The 24850-nt window shown below is 43.8% G+C and overlaps 1 protein-coding gene across 1 annotated transcript; it reads right to left on the reverse strand.

Moving 5' to 3' along the window:
• Positions 1 to 190: 190 nt before the first annotated feature.
• On the reverse strand, positions 191 to 24507 carry LOC106602396 (SH3 domain-containing protein 19). Its single transcript, XM_045716600.2, has 21 exons — positions 24159 to 24507; positions 23845 to 23931; positions 14415 to 14454; positions 12284 to 12324; positions 11869 to 11908; positions 11285 to 11420; positions 10741 to 10921; positions 9402 to 10547; positions 7216 to 7323; positions 6628 to 6740; positions 5832 to 5872; positions 5473 to 5704; positions 4895 to 4963; positions 4531 to 4677; positions 3961 to 4033; positions 3408 to 3538; positions 2904 to 3198; positions 2209 to 2255; positions 1812 to 1998; positions 1193 to 1302; positions 191 to 1056 (listed from the first exon to the last, which is right to left on the reverse strand). Exons 2-21 carry the CDS (start codon positions 23906 to 23908, stop codon positions 946 to 948), a joined length of 3312 nt encoding a protein of 1103 aa, XP_045572556.2. The 5' UTR covers positions 23909 to 23931; positions 24159 to 24507; the 3' UTR covers positions 191 to 945.
• Between the last annotated feature and the right edge of the window lie 343 nt (positions 24508 to 24850).

Raw genomic sequence — 24850 nt, forward strand, 5'->3', positions numbered from 1 at the left:
AATACACTACCGTACTCTTGCTCGCTCAGATCTATGGCTAATTTACGATCCACATTTCCACCCTGTGAGGATTATACATCTAAAAAAAAAAAAAATCAATGCCTAAGTTTGACCAATATGTTTTTCTAAAAGTCAAACCTTTTGACACTTTCCTCAAAGTTATGAATGACCCTGTTAAGGAGAACTGTCCTTCATTTTTTAAATATCTTTATTTCATGAACCAGCTGAGCATTTGAGCACAATTAGCCACCAGAAAAGGCTTTCAGCGGGCTACATACATGCAGTATTGTAAGAACCACAATTCATAGTTTGAGGAAATATTGTACTACAACGGCTATATTTAATGTGCAATGGTGTAGTCAACATCACGTTAAATACTGCATATCTGGATTAGAACAAAGCTGGTAAGGGTTTTGTGGCAGGAACTTCATATGAATGCCTGTTCAATTCAGTTACAGCCAGCAATTCTCAGATGCATCGTCATACAAAGTTATTTCATTACTTTCACAGGTAAAACTTTATTTGGATATTCTGTAGAGCATCTACAGATGGACTATCAGTAACATTTCAACTAGCCCTAACCTTAACCCTTATCCTAACAGACCTTACCGTAACCTTCGCAAGCAGTTGCTTATCCTCAGATAGTATGACCACATACAGATGGACTATCCAAATAAAGTGATACATTCACATTTATAAATACTATTAAAAAAAACAATGTTGCATTCAAAAAGACACCCAATAGCTTTCTGTGGGAGATTGACCGGACAATCTAGTTTTAAGCTTCAAAGCAGAGAACTACTGCAGTCCAGTGGGGGCAAAAAGGCACTTTGGAATATTCAATTTCCTCTCATCTTTCAGGTTCTCATATTTCCATAGTTCAAAAGACATTAGTCGTGATGAAACCACAGACACACCCCAGTGTCTTTGTTAAGGGTAGATTACTCATGCCAGCACTTGCATATAATTTTTAGGCACCAACGCTCGCTTCCCCCTCAACTCTCCCAAGAACCACTCATCGTCAATGGACTCCAAGTTGGTGATGATATCCCCCGCCTATAGCAAGAGAAAGGAAAGTTATACTGTAGGCCTAGTACCTGTAGTATATATATATATATATGACTGTTGATTGTAACAAACAATGTTAACTCTTTTGTTGTAATTAACTATTGAATGTTAACAGTAGAAATACCTTCAGTGAGAGCTCCTCATCACATTCAGCTGTGAAGTCAAACATCGCTTTCCCCCTGCTTCCTTCCCCATTAGTCACACTCTGCTGTCTGTCCAACACCGGAGAGTTGCCTGGACAGAGACAAAGGGAATCATCAGTACCTTAAATGTCCTTATAATGAGAGTTTATTCATAGTAAATGTCCTACTATGCTGCCCTATGAGTAGACCAGGAATATCTGTATGTTTCAGAGGTGGCTGGTGGGGGGAGCTATAAGAGGATTGGCTCATTTTAAAGCCTGGAATGGAATTAATGGAACGGTATCAAATATACAGAAACCACATGTTTGACTCTGTTTCATTAATTCCATTCCAGTCTTTACAATGAGCCCGTCCTCCTATAGCTCCTCCCACCAGCCTCTGGTATATAGGCCTATTCAAACTGTGGGTTTTGCGTTGAATGTATCAGTAGTTGTTTTTTGTCATGTGTCAATCATCACCCCGGCAAAGTTATTTGAATTTAATTAAACCAAAAGTATAAATATTTTAAGTATAAAAATAAAAAACTCCTAGCTTTATATTTCAAGCAGATAAATTCACCTCCTACCACAAGATGGCGCCATAAGAATACCCTATTATTACCTGAGCTGGTCTCTACGAAGGCTGTGGGGAAGAATCCTTCTCTACCATTAAGCCTTCCAGAGCACCACTCGGCATCTACATGCTGTGTGACCCGGATACGGTCTCCCTGTTGGAAGGACAGTTCCTCTTCTGTCTGGCCTACAAAGTCATACAGAGCCACGGCCCACTCCACTCCTGACGAACCAGACTATAGACAGGGATATACATGTTAGTGGACACTCTCATACTCACGGTCTCATACACAAGCTCTAATCATTAATCATTGGATATACACACAGAGGTCATTAGGCTACCCCAGACTACAGCTCAGGCCAAACACTGACACACATACACCTGTATCGTGACCTTCGTTTGTGTTATGTTGTAAAGACTGGTAACAGTACCACATGAACCATACCTGTATGGGTTTGGCAGCCTCTTGGGTCTTGGTTGAAGAAACCATGCCTGAGAAATGCAGTAGCGGTATTCAGATAGAAAGCATATTGTGTTGACAGTTGCTGAACATAAAACTGAATGGGGAATGAGTGTGTGGGCGTACACTAGTACACTGCTAGAGCCAGGGAGAAGGACATGTAGCACACAGAGTGAGCTGTACCGTATTAATAAAAAGGTCTTAGTACAGGGGCTTACACAGAGCTCCTGACTTAAACATAAACATGTTGCACAGATTCCATACATTCCGCAGAGGGAAGTATCCGCCTACACATTACGAGAGAGATGGAGGCAGTTCACTGTAGACTAGTTCTAGAGAAACCTTTTGTACTGGTGGACAAACCGCAATAGGGGTACAGGATACGTGACGATACAGCTAAAATCCCCCGTGCCAAGAATAAATATTTCACTCTGTTTGTGGCCTGGCCACCTTTGACCTTACGCTATGACCTCAAATACAGTATGCCAGGACAACATGAACTTCTGTGGGAAAATTCCAATGTCTCCAATTCTCTGATTATGTTTACAATGTCAAGATAGGGACACACATCTCAAGCCGAGGTTCCTTAATGATTTGAAGGCCCAGTCTGTGATAAGTCATTTAATATACAGTACATTCCATTTCAAGCTAAGAAGTGGGCCTTGAATTAAAAGTCCTACCAGGTAGTGCCATCTTGGTGGGGAATGATCCCTGTCGTTGTGGTTGTGGCAGAGGAGGAAGATCTTCTATGATATCCACAAAGTTGATGGGGAAGATTCCAATGCGGGCCCCTATCTGTCCCCTCGCCCACTCCTCTTCCATGTACTCCTTTAGCTGAATCACGTCTCCCTCAGAAAAGGTTAGCTCGTCACTCTGCTCACCCTCGAAGTCGAACCGCGCCACACACCTCGGTCCACTGACTGTTGCAGGGGGGGGCCTTGCCTTCTTTGCGTTGGTTGGTGTTGGTGCATTTGACTAAATAGAGAAAAAAAATCATAATCAAAACACATTAAATAGCTGGACTCATTTGTATACATCCTATAAACCATTTTATGGGCTGGTTTCTCACACAAAAGACTTTGAAAATACTATTTATTGAACAGTTTTTCGTACAGGAGTAGGCTTAATCTGAGTCTTGGAAACCAGCCCTATCTCTATAGCTGAAACATTGACTGAAGTCTTACCATAACTTTGACGTAGTTGACAGGGAAGAAGCCAGAGGAGCCTCTACAGGAGCCGCGGTACCACTCACTGTCCACCTGCTCCACATTGTTCACCACATCCCCCTCCCTCAGACCCAGCTCCCCTGGACCCTCTGGATAGGATACAACACATGTCAATCAAATCCCACTGCTGACAACACAAACTCTAGCATGAACTCTACTTTGTGGATATCAATTGCTGAGGGAAACACAGAACTAAGCAATAAAAACATGCCAGACATATTGCAAATGATTTGAGGTGATTCAAATCTGTAAACACTTTTTTTGTGAGCCTCGTCTAGATTCTAAAAGTTACTTTACTTGGCGTGGACATGTTTGGGGGAACTCAAAACAGCTGTAAAAGCATGCCAGCCATATTGGAATTTATTTGACATGATTAAAATCTAATAAATGACTTAAAATATTGTAAGGTGTACAGTCCAATAGCCAATGTGTTTGTTACTATAAGACATAGGAGACTTGTTAGGTTGTGTGTTGTGGTGGTCAGCGTGCCAGAGCAGGTACTGTTCTGTACCTGGGGTGAAGTCATGGAGGACCTGCACCTGAAGACCACAGCTGCCTCTACGAGACCCAACTGTGCTGTCACCCTGTAAGAAGAGAAAACACATCCAGGTATATGTGGAATTTACAGAAACACGTACAAAAGAGGGATTTAGAGACCAAACTAAACCCAAAAAATACTCCAAGTTCGCAATGAAAGTTCCTATGTGGCTACAAAGAAATAAAAACCAATTGGTGCTAGATAGGCTAGTCAAACTAAATAGGAGGTAGCCAAACAAAATAGCGGGTAGCCAAACAAAATAGCGGGTAGCCAAACAAAATAGGGGGTAGCCAAACAAAATAGGGGGTAGCCAAACAAAATAGGGGGTAGCCAAACAAAATAGCGGGTAGCCAAACAAAATAGCGGGTAGCCTAACAAAATAGGGGGTAGCCAAAGAAAATAGGGGGCAGCCAAACAAAATAAGGGGTAGCCAAACAAAATAGGGGGTAGCCAAACAAAATAGGGGGTAGCCAAGTTGCCTGGAAAGTAAGAGGGCAGACATGTTTTGATTGACAGCTCATTGTAAATGGTTGAAGACATTACCTGTGACAGAGCTGGTTTAGTTGGGGCACTGGAGAGAGGAGTGATGACTTTCATGTGAGACTTCTGGACTCGGCCCCGGGTGTCTCCCACTTGACATTCAAAGGTCTTGTGGTCGAGCTGCTCAATCAGCAGCAGCAACTCATTTTTCTGTGGGAGAAAATCAAGAAGCATTTGATATTAATTTCTACAAAATTGTCTTTTCCTTAAAGAAAAAAATTATTACAAAACAGTAAGGTGAAATAAGTAAATCCATAAAACTAGTGATCAAGTCAGGTTTAAATACAGTAGTCATTAACATTTTCTCATATCATGTTCTTGTTGTTGCTAGAAGCAAAACCTCCAAAACATGCAGACAGTGATTTACCTGGAATGAGAGTTCCCCTGTGTCTCTCCCACTGTAGTCAAACTCTGCTATCCCGTGGGGAAGTCCAAGCTAGACAAACACACATGACAAAGAAAACATTCAGAAAACATTCACAGGCTTACTATGTGACACTTGCCACAACTACAGTACACAACAGTTCCACTGAAATCCACCATGGATCTGCCTCGGGGGCAGCAGGGGCAGAGCAGGCTGCCTCGGGGGCAGAGCAGGCTGCCTAGGGGCAGAGCAGGCTGCCTCGGGGGCAGAGCAGGCTGCCTCGGGGGCAGAGCAGGCTGCCTCGGGGGCAGAGCAGGCTGCCTCGGGGGCAGCAACAGAGCAGGCTGCCTCGGGGGCAGCAACAGAGCAGGCTGCCTCGGGGGCAGCAACAGAGCAGGCTGCCTCGGGGGCAGCAACAGAGCAGGCTGCCTCGGGGGCAGCAACAGAGCAGGCTGCCTTGGGGGCAGCAACAGAGCAGGCTGCCTTGGGGGCAGCAACAGAGCAGGCTGCCTTGGGGGCTGCAGCAGAGCAGGCTGCCTTGGGGGCTGCAGCAGAGCGGGGTGGAAACTCTAAGCTCTCACCGTGTATTGGTTGTAGAGACGGTGGCCAGGGTTGGGCCTGGGGGGAAGCACAGGTCCCTTCTTCTTGGGCTTCTGAGCCTGGGGCTGCTTGGGTGATGGAGCTGCTGATGACACTGGTGCTCTACGGGTGGAGAGGGATTGACGTGGACCATTTATCCGGGGCGGGGGTGGCCTTCCTGGGCCTACTTTTGCTGGAGGTGGGCGAGGAGGGAGGACCTTAGCTCCACCAGGCCTGGAAGAGATCAACAGCAGTATGAAGTTAATTAAAGCCATGTGTCTAGGACTGTATCTAATATGTTATCAATGGATCTTTACCCCTTTTTATCCCCTAAAATGACCCACGATGTGATGTTACTGACCGAGGAGGGAGGCCCGGTATGGGCTCAGAATCAAAGGACTCCTACAGTTCAAATCAACAGAAAAAAAGGTTGTTACTATTATGTTCAAAGAAGCAACGTGGCAGTCTAGAAACAGATGTGAATTGATGACAACCAGGGTACTTCTCTAATCTCTCCCAGATCACATTTAACACCACATGGGATTGAATGACCTCCCCTGAACGAAACAGACTTACTACGCCTACTACCTTTGCAGCGCTCAGCAACTAGGGCAACCATAGCAACCAAGTGAATGACTCCTCAATGTGCCCTTCCTTAGCCACTGCTAACAGCTAGCTGTACAGTACTAGTCAGTCATTGTTTACACTACACTGGCCCCTTTGTGTGGTCTGCGGTTGAGAACCACAGGTGGAGGTGAATGTTGGCGGTGGCCAGGTAAAAGGCTGGTTTGTCAGGCTAGTTTAGCACTGCTTCTGACGGGGCTGGTTTTCAAGCCACCATGAATGAACTGACACTAGATAATCGTGAAGAAAAATACAAAGTAGCACTTTGACTTGTCTTTTTATGTCCTTTTAGCTAAGGCTTCTTGCTGCACAAAAGCCCGGTTATGTCATAGCCAAGCCGGGTCGGGAGCTATTGACTGACTCTGGCTTCCCCAGAGAGAGTGCAGTATTATGGCGGTGTGGAGGAAGAACTATGTCAGTAATCTCTTGTATTTCCTGTTTTCTAGTAGTCGAAGAGAAGATAGGTAGCCTACTGTAGATCAATAGTGCTTCTATTGGAGAAGTATATGAAGAAGGAAGGTGGTAGCACTTACCTGGAAGGGGAAGCGGGTTGAGATGCTTTGTTTACGGGTCACGGGGGATGGCAGTGACCCTACAGGCTTCTGTGCAGGGAGAGGAGGAGGGTTGTCCAAAGTCCCATCGAACACTGAGGGAGAAAACCGACAACTTTTAGACTGGATACACTGTACTGTAAACTGTACAAACCATACAGTCAACTTTTAATCCATGCAAAGGTTTGGGATCATTGTATTTTTGCGCTAATTCACTGGCTTGGTGTTGCCATGAATGAACACTCTGAGATGGAAAATGCACATACTCAAACTACATGTCGAAGTAAATAAAGTATTGAAATTCGGATTAACTGACTCACTTATCAGGAGTCGACTGTACACACTCACTAAGACACCAAAGCACAGACACACACATTCTAACATCCACACCTACAGTTTGTTTGAGAAAATGGCAGCATCTAATCCATCATTAGGTTATGTCAAAACGTTTTATTTTGGGTAGACCCAGATGGAGATCAGAGGGCCTTTATATAAGGTCATACATGTGTGGATATGGAGTATGCCACATAACTCACTACTCAGAGAGTAGAGCAGGTGGACTAGACTCACGTTTTCCTTTACTGGGCACTCTAATGGTGGTGGGTCTTCTGGTTACACTCTGTCTGCGGAAGGAGCCGTCGCCCACATCACTACCCACAGGGTTCACTGGGATATAGTCTGGAGAGAGACAGAGATAGAGACGGCCAGTGTTGACTCATCAATATTTGTCAACATATAGGTCCTGCATTAGGACTATATGACAAATTCTAAGCAATGTTTAAAACCTTTAATGCCAATCTGGACCCTCTCTTTCTAAAATTATCCGCCGCAATTGTTGCAACCCCTATTACTAGCCTGTTCAACCTCTCTTTCGTATCGTCTGAGATCCCTGAAGATTGGAAAGCTGCCGCGGTCATCCCCCTCTTCAAAGGGGGAGACACTCTAGACCAAACTGTTATAGACCTATATCTATCCTATATCTATTCTAAAGTTTTCGAAAGCCAAGTTAAACAGATCACCGACCATTTCGAATCCCACCGTACCTTCTCCGCTATGCAATCTGGTTTCCGAGCTGGTCATGGGTGCACCTCAGCCACGCTCAAGGTCCTAAACGATATTATAACCGCCATTGATAAAAGACAGTACTGTGCAGCCGTCTTCATCGACCTGGCCAAGGCTTTCGACTCTGTCAATCACTGCATTCTTATCGGCAGACTCAATAGCCTTGGTTTCTCAAATGACTGCCTCGCCTGGTTCACCAACTACTTAGATCGAGTTCAGTGTGTCAAATTGGAGGGCCTGTTGTCCGGACCTCTGTCAGTCCCTATGGGGGTACCACAATGTTCAATTCTCTGGCCAACTCTTTTCTCTGTATATATCAATGATGTCGCTCTTGCTGCTGGTGATTCTCTGATCCACCTCTACGCAGACGACACCATTCTGTATACTTCTGGCCGTTCTTTGGAAGCTGTGTTAACAAACCTCCAGACGAGCTTCAATGCCATACAACACTCCTTCCGTGGCCTCTAACTGCTCTTAAATGCTAGTAAAACTAAATGCATGCTTTTCAACCGATCGCTGCCCGCACCCGCTCGCCCGACTAGCTTCACTACGACGGTTCTGACCTAGAATATGTGGACAACTACAAATACCTAGGTGTCTGGTTAGACTGTAAACTCTCCGTCCAGACTCACATTAAGCATGTCCAATCCAAAATTAAATCTATAATCGACTTCCTATTTCGCAACAAAGCCTCCTTCACTCATGCTGCTAAACATACCCTCGTAAAACTGACTATCCTACCGATCCTTGACTTCGGCGATGTCATTTACAAAATAGCCTCCAACACTCTACGCATCAAATTAGATGTAGTCAATCACAGTGCCATCCGTTTTGTCACCAAAGCCCCATATGCTACCCACCACTGCGACCTGTATGCTCTAGTTGGTTGGCCCTCGCTTCATATTCGTCGCCAAACCCACTGGCTCCAGGTCATCTACAAGTCTTTGCTAGGTAAAGCCTCGCCTTATCTCAGCTCACTGGTCACCATAGCAACACCCACCCATAGCACGTGCTCCAGCAGGTATATTTCACTGGTCATCCCCAAAGCCAACTCCTACTTTCTCTGCTGCCAATGACTGGAACGAATTGCAAAAATCACTGAAGCTGGAGACTTATATCTCCCTCACTAATTTTAATCATCAGCTGTCAGAGCAGCTTACCAATCACTGCACCTGTACACAGCCCATCTGTAAATAGCCCACCCAACTACCTCATCCCCATATTGTTATTTATTTTTGCTCTTTACACCAATCTCTACTTGCACATCATCATCTGCACATCTATCACTCCAGTGTTAATGCTAAATTGTAATTATTTTGCCACTATGGCCTATTTATTACATTACCTCACTATATTTGCACACACTGCACATTGATTTTTCTATTGTGTTAGTGACTGTACGTTTGTTTATCCCATGTGTAACTCTGTGTTGTTGTTTGTGTTGCACTGCTTTGCTTTATCTTGGCCAGGTCGCAGTTGTAAATGAGAACTTGTTCTCAACTGGCCTACCTGGTTAAATAAAGGTGAAATAAAACAATTAATTAAAATAACTGCAGGCTAGTGACGTTTTTTGTAAAGTAGTGTCGATAAAGAGGTTATAAATTAGCTTATATGTGTTTTAACTATACTTAGAACACTTATACTACTAAGTTAACCAATTAAGTCAGTGGTGAAATGCATGCTGCTGTACTTACTCATGGGGTTGTCCATGTATTCATTCACTGCCTCTGTGGTGGTGATGGAGACTGAGTTGTGGTTGTTGAGGTTGAGGCCCAGCGGCTCCTTGCGAGGTTTCTCTGGAGAGATAGGAGGTACCAACCTGGGTTCATCCTCCTCTTGGGGGAAAAGGTTCTTGGCTCTGGCTGCTATGGAGAGCCGCGACCGGGAAAGGATGGCTGTCTTGGCAGGGGGTGGAGCCTCTGGTTCTGGTTCTGGTTCCTTGGGTTCTGGGACTATACTGGGTTTTCTGTGGAGCACGGGTCTGGGTGCCGGGGTTGGGATGGAAGGAATAAAGGGAGTGGAGATAATGGAGATCGCCCCCTGGTAGTTATTGCCATTACTGGGCTTCTTGATTGAGGGCTTGGGGGCAAGGGCTGGGGCTGGTTTGGCTGAAATCACAGGGGGTTTGAGGTGCGCGTTCCTGGGTAGAGGCTCTGGTTGTTTGAACTCTGGTTCTCTATCGCCTTCCTGGCTCTCAAAGGCTTGGATCCGGGCCCGGATGTTACGTTGGCTGTGAAGGGCGGCCATGTCACCGTCCTCGTCACCTTCCTCGCTTTGGTCGCTCCCGTCAGTTGGAGTCTGATTGTCACTAGCGTCACTAATGTTCTGGTCGTATTGGTCCTCAGGACAAAACACATCTAATAGTTCCTGTAGGTACTTCCCCGAGGGAGGAGCCTCGACTGCTGTGTCATCTACAGAGCTGGAACCACTGTCACTGAGCCTGACCAGAGTCTGAACTTTGACCTCCTCTGTGATTGTCTGTTTGCAGGATTTGGAACGAGGAAGCGGGATGGGACGTTCAGTGGCTACTGGGACTGTTGAGGAGGGGACTGTAGGTTCTAAGAACGTAGTGATAGTGCTGGGTTCGGAAGGTTTTATTGGCCCATCCCATTGTACAGAAACAGATGGAGAGAGAGACCGGGTGTTTGGGATTGCACAGCTGGAATCTGTTGGGCTGGGTTGGGCTGCGGCTGACTTGGGGTCAGTTTGGTTCTTAGTGTTAGTGGCTGTGGCGTCTACTTGGATAAGACCAGAATCAGATACAGCTGTTGCAGTGGTAGAGTCACTTTGTAAAGGCTTGGGTAAGTATAGCCTTGGTGGCTTTTTTGGCTTTATTTTCACTGAGAAGGAAGAGATTATAAACAATACACTTAGCCTATACTCACACCACACATGAAAACTTTGACTAAAAAGTGACGTTACATTGTTTTAGTCGTGGTAATACAAGTATATGATATTTACCAACTATAGAGTTTTCATGATGTTGTCAGCTAACCCATCTGTAATCATCATTCTCATTCTCACAAGCCTCACCTGTAGACTGTCTCTTCTCGATTGGCAGTGAGGATGCAGTGCATTCTGGGCCAGCGGCGGTGTCGTCCTCCACAGGGTCGGTCTGCGTGGCGATGGTCGTGGATCTCCGGGGGGCGGCGGTCGGCGTGACAACGGTCTCCTGGGTCTTCTCCTTGATCACCTGGTCATAGGATGGTGGTGGCTAAGACACGAGAGAGAAGGCACACACACACGTTGACCAAGCTAATGTGTAGCGGTGTGATTATTATAACTTGTATTCTACATGCAAGCTTGCTACCGTCCTACATTGACGTCCTATAGTAGTACAACATGCTGAACCTGCCGTGCTTGTTTCACTGCTAAATGATATGTTTGCTTCGAAAGTAGTTCATCATCTCAAACATTACACTGAAAACTGTGAAAGACACAGGAACATGGTAAGGTGGATCAAACAAAATCCAAAGTTAAAATCCATGCAGAACACACCCAAACTGAACAGGCCAAGAACACACAGCCTGCTGTCTCCCCTAGTATTAGAGGCTGATGTTAGTTAAATAAACGGTACCTGGGTATCTGATTGGATGCACCCTCCCCAGATGGGCTGTGAGGGAGGCGGGGCTGCCGTAAATCCCCCAGAAGCCCCTGGGAACCAGCCGTTGGCAGTGAGCGGCTCGGCTGACAAGATGGTGATCTCTGGACGTCTGAAAGACAAACAAGTCCATTACGCACAATACAGTAGACTACCTCAACCAAACATGACATGCAACAGACTGTTGACACTTGTCTTATGTTGACAGAAAGCCTTATGTAGAAAGCCTTATGTATCATTTGTCATAAATCAATATATAGCTTTTTTAACACCATATGTGGCCATGATTTTGTTTTTTGTTAATATGCCATTTTATAGACCATATTACTTTCTTTAAATGGTTATTCACCAGTTGAGTCAAGGACTGTAAGTCAACATTAATATCAGTTTGTTTCAAATGAAAAATGTGGATTTCACTGTAGAGCACAAGTTCTTTGCCATGGTGCACTTTACCTTGAAGCATTTGGTGTTTGATTTTTGGAATAATGAGAGTAGAACTGTATTCAATCAGAGAGCTACAGAGACTATGAAGTATTATGAAACTCCTCTGTTTACTTTACCTTCTGTCTCTGGTCTGTTCACTTTGGGTGCTGGTTCTCGCTGTGGGAGAAAATGATATGAAATTAATCTCTTTCAATCTGATATGTAATGAATTGAAAGAGACATTAAAAAAACACTTGGGGGATTCAATCATGTACAATAGCTATATACCAGAGGAGGCTGGTGGGAGGAGCTATAGGAGTGCGGGCTCATTGGAATGGAATATATGGAGCAGAGTCAAACACATCAATGCATGGAAACCATACGTTTGACTCCGTTCCATTCATTCCATTCTAGCCATTACAATGAGCCCATCCTCCTATAGTTCCTCCCACCAGCCTCCTCTGCTACATACAGACTTTAATCATGCTAGATACTTTTATATTGTATGAGAATATACCAAATAATGGACAAACTCAACAATGAGCAACTCACTTCGCTTAATGGCAGCTCGTATTGAGGACAGAGGTCCTTGGCTGGAAGAGAGAAGAGTTACCATTGAGGAGAGTTTGACTGGAAAATAAGATTTCTTACATTTATACAACCTGAGAAAGCAAAGTATAATGCTGGCAACAGTCAGACTCCACCGGATTACTACACTGGACAGACAGTGCTAATTATCCACAAGCCAACTAGCCACCTTTATAGGCTTGAACCAGGACAGAGGAATTCTCAACAAAAATAAATTACAATCTCAGCAAATAATCCTGACATTTGAAAACATTTAATTGTCATCCATAGGTATCCTAGACTTCATTATATGATAAAGTAAAAGAGATAATATATACCCCTTTACCTCTAAAAGAGCTGAATAAGTGCAGAGTAACACCAAAGGATGATAACAACAGTGTTGATAGTTGCATCAAACCTCTTTAGCTGCAGTGGTCCTCTCTGCACTGCAGTTACCACTGTGACGGCCACATCCTCTATCCCACTCTATCGTCAACTCCAATCCACACAACACAGCTACCGCTGCATACTGCAACCAAAAGAAGAGCCTACCTCCGGTACATGCGCCTGTTATACGCCAGTAATCAGAGTGAGAATGGGACAAGTACCAGAGACGCAGGCACAAGAAAGAGGACAATCATTAAAAAGCAAGCCCTTTGAAGAGTTCAACCCCGCTTGCAACTTTCCACAATCCCTCTCCAGAAAACCCTTAAAACGCAGCAGGACGCAGATCCAATCCACTGAATATCCTTAGGCATCGTCCATCTGTTACTGTAACAATGACTCAGAAATAGCCCAAGTCTAACACCTCCTCTGGCCACCACATACATCTACCAAGCCCAGGGGGCGTCCAAAAGTGCACTTCTGCAATATAACGACCCCTCTTGCTGATCTGTATTCCTAGGTCTGATCTGACTTCCTGACTAGTGTAGTGTTGGAGCTGACTCCGCACCCCTCCCAGGCTGTGCCAGAATATGTTCCCAGAAGGGCCAACTACACAGTCTCAACGGAACGGGGTCATGTTCATTAGGGCACACAATGGAATACGTTTTAAAAACATTTTTGCGACAGAAAACAAAAAATGTCTTATTGGACAATCCCAGGTGGTCCCTCCAGGTTTCTGTTTGCGTATGGTGCTTAATGAACAGGATCCAGACCAGACCCCCATAGGCCCAGGACCTTCAACACATCCTGCTCATTAACGGAACTGGAGATGTGATGTAAACCATCTGGAGAGGAAGACAGGAACACTCCCCCCTGCCTCTCCCACCATAGCACTACGTGGATAATTAGGACGATTAGCTAAGCCCGTAAACAAATAGAACAACAGGGAGGTTAAACGTCCAATAGTTGATCAACAAAAAAAAGGTTTGTATTGGAACACGTTGACGTTTGCTGTACTTTAACAGAGGAGGCTGGTGGGAGGAGCTATAGGAGGATGGGCTCATTGTAATGGCTGGAATGGAATAAATTGATGTATCAAACACATCAAACATCTGGAAACTATGTTTCACTCCGTTCTATTTATTCCATTCCAGCAGTTACAATGAGCCCATCCTCCTATAGCTCCTCCCACCAACCTCCTTCTGTGTCAATACCTTGGATTGGAAGACATTGAAAAGGTGCTGAGTTTTAATGAGTTATCTAGGTAGGGTATACCATATTGTGAAAGAAAGGTTACAGGGTTGGAGTCAGTTTACTGAACTGAAATGGAATTGACCCTAACCCTGGATGGCAACCAACTTGGCTCTGGGGGCGTCAACAACTGAGTCAGTGTGGTTTTGTCCCCCATTCAAAAAGCTCTGATCTTCGGACACAGTGGACACAGTGTCCAACCGTCCGTCAAAGAGGATGGATCAGCGCATTGTTTGCTACCCTGCACCATTCACAACTCTCCCTCAGCAGAACTGCCTGTTAAAGAGACAGTGTTCTGGCCACTGCAGTCCTGACAGAGCCGTGGAGCAACAGAGGTGTCTAGGTAGAGCTGGAACAACCCAGGGTTTATTCTGGAGCACGCAACATTATCACAATATTAACACGGTTCCTTCTCTGTATTGAGCAAGATAGACATATTGAAAATGCCCCATATGTAAATTCAATGATATGGATAACTTACCTGGAATGAAGAGCCTCAGACTTATTCCTCTCTGTTCGATCTGAAAAGAAAAGTAACCAGCGTTTTATTTTTAACGGTCACATTTGAAAGATCAATTTCTAACTAAGAAAATGCCCTCATTTTGTACACAAACAAAGCAAGCTGCAGGTACGACGACACAGGACAAGTGAACAAAATAACTATGGACTTTGCATCACTTCTTGCGTTCATCAAAAACTTGAATAACTACATTCAGCTGGCTCAACATTCTAGTCTGTTCTTGATCAACCAGTTACAAAGAATGACATTGACATGCAAATATCAAAAGCATCTAAAAAAAAATGTTTAAACACAAATAATTTTGTTAATGCTCTCGTCTTTATTTCATCAAACCAGACATTATATCTGAACCATGATCTGTATAGCTACAATCTCAAAGAAAATCATATGTAAATAGGGGACCATGAGCAATATGTATGGAAAGAATGGCTCTCCCTCATTCACACATTCAATGGCTTATTCTGGACACCTGACATTTCAGGGTCACATCTAGATGGGATACAGCTTTTATCAAATTGACGTTAAAAGTGGAATTGTTTTGCATTTGAACTAACCCTAACCCTTTCCCAACCTTAACCTAGTTCCCCTAACCTACTACGTTCATTTCCTAACCTGCTGTGCAGGTTCTCCTAAACCTGCTATGAAAAATAAATGTTGACAAAAGCTGTATCCCTTCTAGACAAACCACATTTCAGATGGAGCAAGCATTCGCCCAGGACATGCTGTACAGGTGTCATAACTGTGTCATAAGTTGTCATAAATGTGTCATGTCTTATTTCCATATATGAAATCTTCGCAAAAGATACTCAACAGATATCATTCCAAAGTTATGTCATTAGCTTTAAGATATGATGGACTGGCTAGTGGTTAGTGGTCCACAGCAGCTAAGCTAACATTTACATTCATTTGACTATACTAGAGTATATGAGTGTATGAGGCCTTTGTGCCATAGGAACTAAAATAAATCAGACAAGTAGGTCATATGAGGTTATTAGGATCCCTTTGTGTTAAAAATCATGCATTAAGCCATCTTAATATTTTGATGCTCATTTTTGTTCGCATCCTGCTAAAGACCTGACGCCATCGGCTCATTCTTACAACCAGTATAATACTGTTACAATGTCTAACACCACACTTGCTATCTGCCATATGCCACTGCCTCAAACGTATGTTACGGACTCTACTGAAAGCTACTTTATTGAGGAAAAATGTACTTTCTATGCCTGTGCTATGTGGCTGTCCCACCTAGCTATCTTAAGATGAGCGCACTAACTGTAAATATCTCTGGAAAGGGGTGTCTGCTAAATGACTCAAATGTAAATGTAAAATTTTTACCTCTCTATGAAACAAAAAAGGAAGTAACAGTTTGTTAGTGAATCAAATCCTCAGAGACATTTTCACACATTTCTTTGCACTTTGGTCTGTGAGAGATTGTTTACCTGCCTCAGTTACAGTGACAAAGACAGAATGAAGAGAGGTTTTCCAAGAGAAAATCGTTTGACATTTACATACCGGTAGATACAATGCCATACACACACTGGTCAAAGGCAAGTGCAATGGAACAATGAATAGGATTCAATATCTAGTGGATATTCAATATTCAACATGCGCTTCATTTACATGTTACCGAGCTGTCAGTTGGAATACAGTGCAATCCCTGCTGAAAGTATTGTCTATAACCTACTGTGAATTGTACTGACAACATAATCTCACAGCGAAACATAGCAACAAGAGATGCTCCTACCTGTTAACGTTTTAAACAGATTTCACAAATGTCCCCCAAAATGGTGTGTATTATTTCCTTCAAGTCCCTCCCTACTTTTCCATGCTGTGTGTTACTGTGTAAAGAAACAAACTCCATGACCATGAACAACAACAGAGAAAGGGAGGGGTCTCTCTCTCTCCCTACTGGCTGGTGTGTTGACTTGGCCAATGTGATCAAATGGAATGTGGCCATTCAGGAAGTACCACTCTACTGTCACTCTCCTGCTCTACTGAAAAAGGTCGATGGAACACTACAAAAAAAAAATGACCCTCTGCTCTGATCTTAAAAGGCACCGTTCACACAAAATACAAATATGCCAGGATTTCTTCTGGCCTTGCTTGTTACCAACTGAACTAGGTCACTGAGTGCATATTTATGTTATTATAGGGGTTGTTCTGGGTTTGTTCCAGCCCAACACCTGTGTTTATCTAACAAAATCAAATCAACATGTTCTCTTCCTGTGTCAGAGAGAGCACAATACTGTGTGTCTTTCTGTCCGTCTTCCCTATTGGCAGGGTGTTAATGGTGGGCACACCCATTCTGACGCTACATCTCTGTTGGCCAGATCCTTGTATTTCCCTATTGTAGCACCACTCCCTGCTCTGGAAACATGCATAGCTCTATTATTTGGTCATCGGTCTACGTTAGTGTTAGGAAGTAGGCTACATATTAAAAACCTTGGCATACTGTGGGACTATGTTTTGCTGGATTAGAAGGTGGAGTCAACTGTTACTCTATTCCAATCCATCATAGATAGTACATCCGGACATAGCGCCACATCATTTTAGTCATTTAGCAGACGTTCTTATCCAAAGCGACTTACGGTAGTGAGTACATACTTTTTCGTACTGTTCCGCCCGTGGGAGTCGAACCCACAACCCTGGTGTTGCAAGCGCCATTCTCTACCAACTGAGCCATAACATATCCTCTTTCCTAGCAGTCACTCAGCAGGTCGTGCGACCATTATGAAACACACTTTCACTTTTAGATAAGATATAGCTGTAGAAACCAGGCATAAAAGCACTCCATCCATAGAAGTACTTTCATTAGATACTTCTTATTGCTGGCTTAGTGAAGAGGCTCAACCCTCTTTCTCTGAGTGGTGGGAGAGAGACATTTGCAAGGTCATGGACTCCTCCTTCGGAGGGCTTTTATGGAGGGCTTCTAATAGTAAATATCCCATGACAGGTTATGGACAAAGACACAATAAATGAATAAATAAAAAGTATAAGATTAGATTAATAGCCTATTGAATATGAAAAAAATATCATTAACACCAAAAAGAAGCAAAAAAACAAGAGAGGATGGCTTTCACTTCAGCAGTAATAAATTCATGAACTTCTTTGAGGAAAAGATCATGATCATTAGAAAGCAAATTATGGACTCCTCTTTAAATCTGCGTATTCCTCCAAAGCTCAGTTGTCCTGAGTCTGCACAACTCTGCCAGGACCTAGGATCAAGAGAGACACTCAAGTGTTTTAGTACTATATCTCTTGACACAATGATGAAAATAATCATGGCCTCTAAACCTTCAAGCTGCATATGGACCCTATTCCAACTAAACTACTGAAAGAGCTGCTTCCTGTGCTTGGCCCTCCTATGTTAAACATAATAAATGGCTCTCTATCCACCGGATGTGTACCAAACTCACTAAAAGTGGCAGTAATAAAGCCTCTCTTGAAAAAGCCAAACCTTGACCCAGAAAATATTTAAAAAAAACTATCGGCCTATATCGAATCTCCCATTCCTCTCAAAAATGTTAGATAAAGCTGTTGTGCAGCAACTCACTGCCTTCCTGAAGACAAGAGAGACTGCACTTGTGAAGGTGGTAAATTACCTTTTAATGGTGTCAGACCGAGGCTCTGCATCTGTCCTCGTGCTCCTAGACCTTAGTGCTGCTTTTGATACCGTCGATCACCACATTCTTTTGGTGAGATTGGAAACCCAAATTGGTCTACACGGACAAGTTCTGGCCTGGTTTAGATCTTATCTGTCGGAAAGATATTAGTTTGTCTCTGTGAATGGTTTGTCCTCTGACAAATCAACTGTCAATTTTGGTGTTCCTCAAGGTTCCGTTTTAGGACCACTATTGTTTTCACTATATATTTTACCTCTTGGGGATGTCATTAGAAAACATAATGTTAACTTTCACTGCTAGGCGGATGACACACAGCTGTACATTTCAATGAAACATGGTGAAGCCCCAAAATTGCCCTCGCTGGAAGCCTGTGTTTCAGACATAAGGAAGTGGATGGCTGCAAACTTTCTACTTTTAAACTCGGACAAAACAGAGATGCTTGTTCTAGGTCCCAAGAAACAAAGAGATCTTCTGTTGAATCTGACAATTAATCTTGATGGTTGTACAGTCGTCTCAAATAAAACTGTGAAGGACCTCGGCGTTACTCTGGACCCTGATCTCTCTTTTGACGAACATATCAAGATTGTTTCAAGGACAGCTTTTTCCATCTGCGTAACATTGCAAAAATCCGAAATTTTCTGTCCAAAATTGATGCAGAAAAATGTATCCATGCTTTTGTTACTTCTAGGTTAGACTACTGCAATGCTCTACTTTCCGGCTACCCGGATAAAGCACTAAATAAACTTCAGTTAGTGCTAAATACGGCTGCTAGAATCCTGACTAGAACCAAAAAGAATTATCATATTACTCCAGTGCTAGCCTCCCTACACTGGCTTCCTGTTAAGGCAAGGGCTGATTTCAAGGTTTTACTGCTAACCTACAAAGCATTACATGGGCTTGCTCCTACCTATCGTTCCGATTTGGTCCTGCCATACATACCTACACGTACGCTACGGTCACAAGACGCAGGGCTCCTAATTGTCCCTAGAATTTCTAAGCAAACGGCTGGAGGCAGGGCTTTCTCCTATAGAGCTCCATTTTTATGGAATGGTCTGCCTACCCATGTGAGAGACGCAGACTCAGCCTCAACCTTTAAGTCTTTATTGAAGACTCATCTCTTCAGTAGGTCCTGTGATTGAGTGTAGTCTGACCCAGGAGTGTGAAGGTGAACGGAAAGGCACTGGAGCAACGAACCGCCCTTGCTGTCTCTGCCTAGCCGGTTCCCCTCTCTCCACGGGGATTCTCTGCCTCTAACCCTATTACAGGGGCAGAGTCACTGGCTTACTGGTGCTCTTCCATGCCGTCCCTAGGAGGGGTGCGTCACTTGAGTGGGTTGAGTCACTGACGTGGTCTTCCTGTCTGGGTTGGTGCCCCCCCTTGGGTTGTGCCGTGGCGGAGATCTTTGTGGGCTATATTCGGCCTTGTCTCAGGATGGTAAGTTGGTGGTTGAAGATATCCCTCTAGTGGTGTGGGGGCTGTGCTTTGGCAAAGTGGGTAGGGTTATATCCTACCTGTTTGGCCCTGTCCGGGGGTATCATCGGATGGGGCCACAGTGTCTCCTGACCCCTCCTGTCTCAGCCTCCAGTATTTATGCTGCAGTAGTTTGTGTCGGGGGGCTAGGGTCAGTCTGTTATATCTGGAGTATTTCTCCTGTCTTATCCGGTGTCCTGTGTGAATTTAAGTATGCTCTCTCTAATTATCTCTCTCTCTCGGAGGACCTGAGCCCTAGGACCATGCCTCAGGACTACCTGGCATGATGACTCCTTGTTGTCCCCAGTCCACCCGGCGGTGCTGCTGCTCCAGTTTCAACTGTTCTGCCTGCGGCTATGAAACCCTGACCTGTTCACTGTGATTACTATTATTTGACCAGGCTGGTCATTTATGAACATTTGAACATCTTGGCCATGTTCTGTTATAATCTCCACCCGGCACAGCCAGAAGAGGACTGGCCACCCCTCATAGCCTGGTTCCTCTCTAGGTTTCTTCCTATTTCCTAGCCACCGTGCTTCTACACCTGCATTGCTTGCTGTTTGGGGTTTTAGGCTGGGTTTCTGTACAGCACTTTGATATATAAGCTGATGTAAGAAGGGCTATATAAATAAATTTGATTTGATTGGTTTGAAGTCCTGGGCCTAAATCAAATCAGAAAGGTCAGAAGTAAGGTTACATCCCATGGAGGGTGGGGCTAGGCTACGAAGGCACAGCTGTGTGGAGACAAGGGGCTAGTTCCCATCCCTTGTCAGTCCACAAAGAAGCATCTTCCTCTATATCCCGACCCCGGTAACATGGCATGTTCAGGGAATGTGAGCTCTCAGATTCTGGGTTTATTTATTCAGCGCAGGAATCTCTGCTTCTTCCCAAAACCCCATAAGACTTCCAGGGGTTTTCATATCCTTGTATCCTACTTCCCACACATGCAGAACAGACACTGATGTCATCATAGGGTAGAATCAAAGTCTTCCCTATACTTTCTCAAAGGGAGTGTTTCAAATGATTTAGGGTGGGCTGGGGGTTAATGACTGGGTAAGTGGGTTGGTGGGTGAACGCAACAGCTGCACATTAACTGTGTCCAATCCAGAGCCATTGTGGGTCAGTTTTGAGAGATGTTCTGTAGGAAGTCAAACCCATGCACCAGACAGGTCAGTTGGACTAGCCAGTAGAAATATACTGTGTCAATTATTGAACATCAATTTATCAGTATTATCCTTAATCAATGATAAACTATCTGCCAGAAAGAGTGAAGCATTCTGGGTGATATTGAAATACCAGCTTTTGTGCACTGCACATCTATTTTCTATGTTGAGGTACTACAGTACATTAATATGTACATCTCATTTGCTACAAGGGAAACAGGCTCCGCATTAATATTTGAGAGTCTTTTCATCACACAAAAGAAAAGAGTTATTTCACAGCTGTCATTACGCTGCCTCCATGTGGAGTCAAATTGATAAGTAATGAATTTGTCGACGTCGAGCGGGGAAGCTAATATTTTACAACGGGACAAAAATGGGGCGAGTCAATTAAAATCTAATATGCCTTTTTGGAAATAGACAGTTTAATTGCCAAATACTAATGATGGTTGGATTTGTATTAAGTGATAAGCCTCAGCTAAAGGACACACAATTCTTCAAAGGAAGACAAAATATGAATTCCTCCTTCTCCATAGTCCTACAGCCACCCGAGGGTGAGAGAGAGACAGAGAGAGAGAGATGAGGGGGTCTAAGTTATATACACACACACACACACACACACACACACACACACACACACACACACACACACACACACACACACACACATACATACATACATACATCCATTCTGCTTGGAAAATTAAACAGTCAAAGTGGAACAGACATGTCTACAACTATAAAAACATAACATTGTGAATGTGTAGCGCTCTATCCTTGCATGAAAAACAGACGGACATGATCATGTCACCTTTGAATAACACGGTGTCAGGAGCTGATTAACATGACTCATGTCAAGACATGATTAGGTGATGTCAAAGAGGAGTCATCCATGGATGTTTGGGGGAGATGACAGTCTAACGGAGATCTTGCTCAATGCAAGGAGGTTAAACTTTGGCCAATTGAAAATGCCGATGAAGAACAGTATGCACAAAGCAATCATCAATGATAACATATGGCATCATACGGTGCATGGCATATGAGTCATATGAGATAATGTATTTTACTCTTAAAAAGTGACAAGCATATACTGTATACTGAATAGGCTAATCTCAGCTTGTGACAGAAATAACTTCATATGATATAGCCTAGCTAGCCTACACACATGTGCAGTAGAGTTGGCAGTTGTCACCATTATCAAGTTACAAGACAACAGTTCCTGTTCCATCACTCTCTACACAGTCAACCCACCTGCCCATAGGATCAGTCTGATCTCCACATACAGACAGCTGCAGTTAACCCAGGCCTGAACTAACAGACTGGGCATGGAGGCTTGTGTTGGGTGGGGTGTGTCTTTACTGGGAAGTCAGGTGTTTGCTCAACAGGTGTTGCTGCTTAATTCTCCCCTACCTACACTGGGGGGGGGGGGGGGGTCAATGTAAATTGTCTGGTGGTGATTTTTATGAATTGTTCAGCAGCCTAATGGCTTGGGGGTAGAAGCTGTTGAGGTGCCTTTTGGTCCTAGACTTGGCGCTCCGGTACCGCTTGCCGTGCGGTAGCAGAGAAAACAGTCTATAACTTGGGTGACTGGAGTCTCTGACAATTTTATGGGCTTTCCTCTGACACTATGATGTACTAGGCCGTTTGCACTACCCTCTGTAGCGCCTTACGGTCAGATGCCGAGTAGTTGCCAGTCTTCACGACTGTCTTGGTATGTTTGGACCATGATAGTCTGTTGGTGATGTGGACACCAAGGAACTTGAAACTCTCGACCCGCTCCACTACTGCCCCGTCAATGTTAATAGGGGCCTGTTCCGCCCGCCTTTTCCTGTAGTCCACGATCAGCTCCTTTCTTTTGCTCACATTGAGGGAGAGGTTGTTGTCCTGGCACCACACTGACAGTTCTCTGACCTCATCCCTATAGGCCGCCTCATTGTTGTCAGTGATCAGGCCTACCAATGTTGTGTCATCAGCAAACTTAATGATGGTGTTGGAGTCGTGTTTGGCCACGCAGTCGTGGGTGAACAGGGAATACAGGAGGGGACTAAGTACGCACCCCTGAGGGGCCCCAGTGTTAAGGATCAGCCTTGGCAGACTTGTTGCCTACTCTTACCACATGGGGGCGGCCCGTCAGGAAGTCCAGGGTAAAGCCTACATACATGTATTCATTTACAACCCTTTCTCTTGATATACATGAAGATTGTGTGGCATAAGAGATATGAATATGAACACATTTTAGAAGTGATTTCATCAGGAAATAAAATGACAAAAGCAAAAATATACAGAGGCAAAATGAACAGGATCAACCTGTCTGCCAAGTGCCAGTGGTTTTCCAGATGCATTTCCAGCAACACAGTTAAATGACACAGCTTGGCTGGCATGAGATGAGGAATATTTTAAGTGTCGGGACATATACAATTTGTTGTGTCATCCTTCCTGTCTGGCTGGCAGAGTTTCAGGGTTTTCCTTGTGGTTGTAGCACTGTTTACTGACTGCTGTATCTGATACACACAGGTAGTTGCTACCAGCTGCTGTATAAAAGTATACTTTCACTGAATGCAGCAGTGAGAGCATTGTGTCAACCATAGCAGCTGGATACTGTAATGGTGCAGAACAGAACTAAATATATTTTACTATTTATATTTTTGAATAATATAATATTTGAGAACTAACAATCAAATAAAAGCTAGACAATCAGAGAGAATATAATATTTTAACAACTGGGCATTCAGGGCACATGCCCATTGATTTTGTTATGTTTGAGCAGAGGAATGCAGCATTAGCCATGGCAAAATGCATAGAATTTCTGGAAATTAGCTTCAAAACTGCAACAAAAAAGATCTCATCTCAATGGAATGGAACAATTTGTAGAATTGCATAACATTTTCTTCACAACAACAATAATTTATATGAATTCAATTTTCAGCTAAATTGTATCATTTCCTACACACTTAACCATATGTTTCATGATGGAACACTGTTCCAAGTTGTTATGTTCATAGGTTAAAAAGGTAAAAGCCCACGTTTTGAAATGATATTGCCCCAAAGTGTCAAACACATGTAGCCTACTTCAGGAGACGCTGTATCAAAATTACAAGAGGTTGACCTTTACGATAGATTGTTGGCAAGTGGACATACCTGTTGCTTGATTTCGGTTCCGTATATCCCTCAACTCCTCCTCTTCTCTTCTGCCTTCAGCCATAGGAGATGAGAACACTGCGGCGCCTGGTAATTTCCGGCCAATTAGAAACGTGTTATTAAAAAAAGTATTGACTGAGGTGGGAAATGAATTTGCCTTGTAAACAGTCTCGGCTGGTGCGTAAAATTGGGTCTTTACGAGTTGAGAAAACCCGAAGTAGTCCTACGCCGGCCACAGAGTATAACTTTCTACAACTGTGTTTGTGTTAATGTAATTTTGTAGAATGAGGGGTAGTTAGGCTATAGCTCCCTACCTTGTCCGCACCGACGGTAGCCCGACACGAATGTCAACAACAGGAACTGAATTGTCTGGCAAAAGCGGTATCACAAATGGAGATGGTGCCCCGGAATTGAGAACAACTGAGTGGAGTTGACAGACCGCAACAAAAGTTTCTCTCCTCACCACAATGTCTGAGTAAAACCACTGCGACCCGAACAAAGAATTGTAGTCTAACGGAGTGAGTGGTCACAGTGTTCTCTTGTGCGTATTGGGGAAGCTGTTATCCATAAAACATTTTTAAAAACGACATCCAGAGCACCGCTATTTGCCCATAGATACCCAGACAGCCGCCCATAGTGATGATGCTAGTTCACCTGTCATTCAATACATGTTACGGCTTGCAGAGACAAGCAGGAGCTGTTTTTGTTGTTGTTGAAGCACATACAAATGAAAAGGCAGCCTACTACTTTACATATTAGCCTACTAACTGGGTTGAGTTATGTAAAAACAAATGTTGTAGCTATTTAAGCTAGAAGTAATGATTAGATATACAAATGTATATTTTTCTCTTCAAGGTAATCTGATTTCCACACTGTTTAAACTCTTCCCTCCCACCCTGTTGCAGACAGTCTCCCGCCTCGTCTCCTTGGGGCACGGTAGTTCCACAGCTATTATCTTGTTAGACAAAGAACAGTTAGCCAGTAAAGACCACTCATTTACAGCAGA

This window comes from Salmo salar, chromosome 04, assembly GCF_965601325.2.
Source record: "Salmo salar chromosome 04, fSalSal1, whole genome shotgun sequence".
NCBI lineage: Eukaryota > Metazoa > Chordata > Actinopteri > Salmoniformes > Salmonidae > Salmo > Salmo salar.

Excerpts from the sequence above, each read along its gene's own strand:
- LOC106602396 (XM_045716600.2), bottom strand. The coding sequence starts at position 23,908 with ATGGCTGAAGGCAGAAGAGAAGAGGAGGAGTTGAGGGATATACGGAAC. Across the intron at positions 12,325-14,414 it reads TCTGAGGCTCTTCATTCCAG|CCAAGGACCTCTGTCCTCAA; the intron begins GTAAGTTATCCA and ends TCTCTCTTCCAG. Across the intron at positions 4,034-4,530 it reads CTAAACCAGCTCTGTCACAG|GGTGACAGCACAGTTGGGTC; the intron begins GTAATGTCTTCA and ends CTCTTCTTACAG.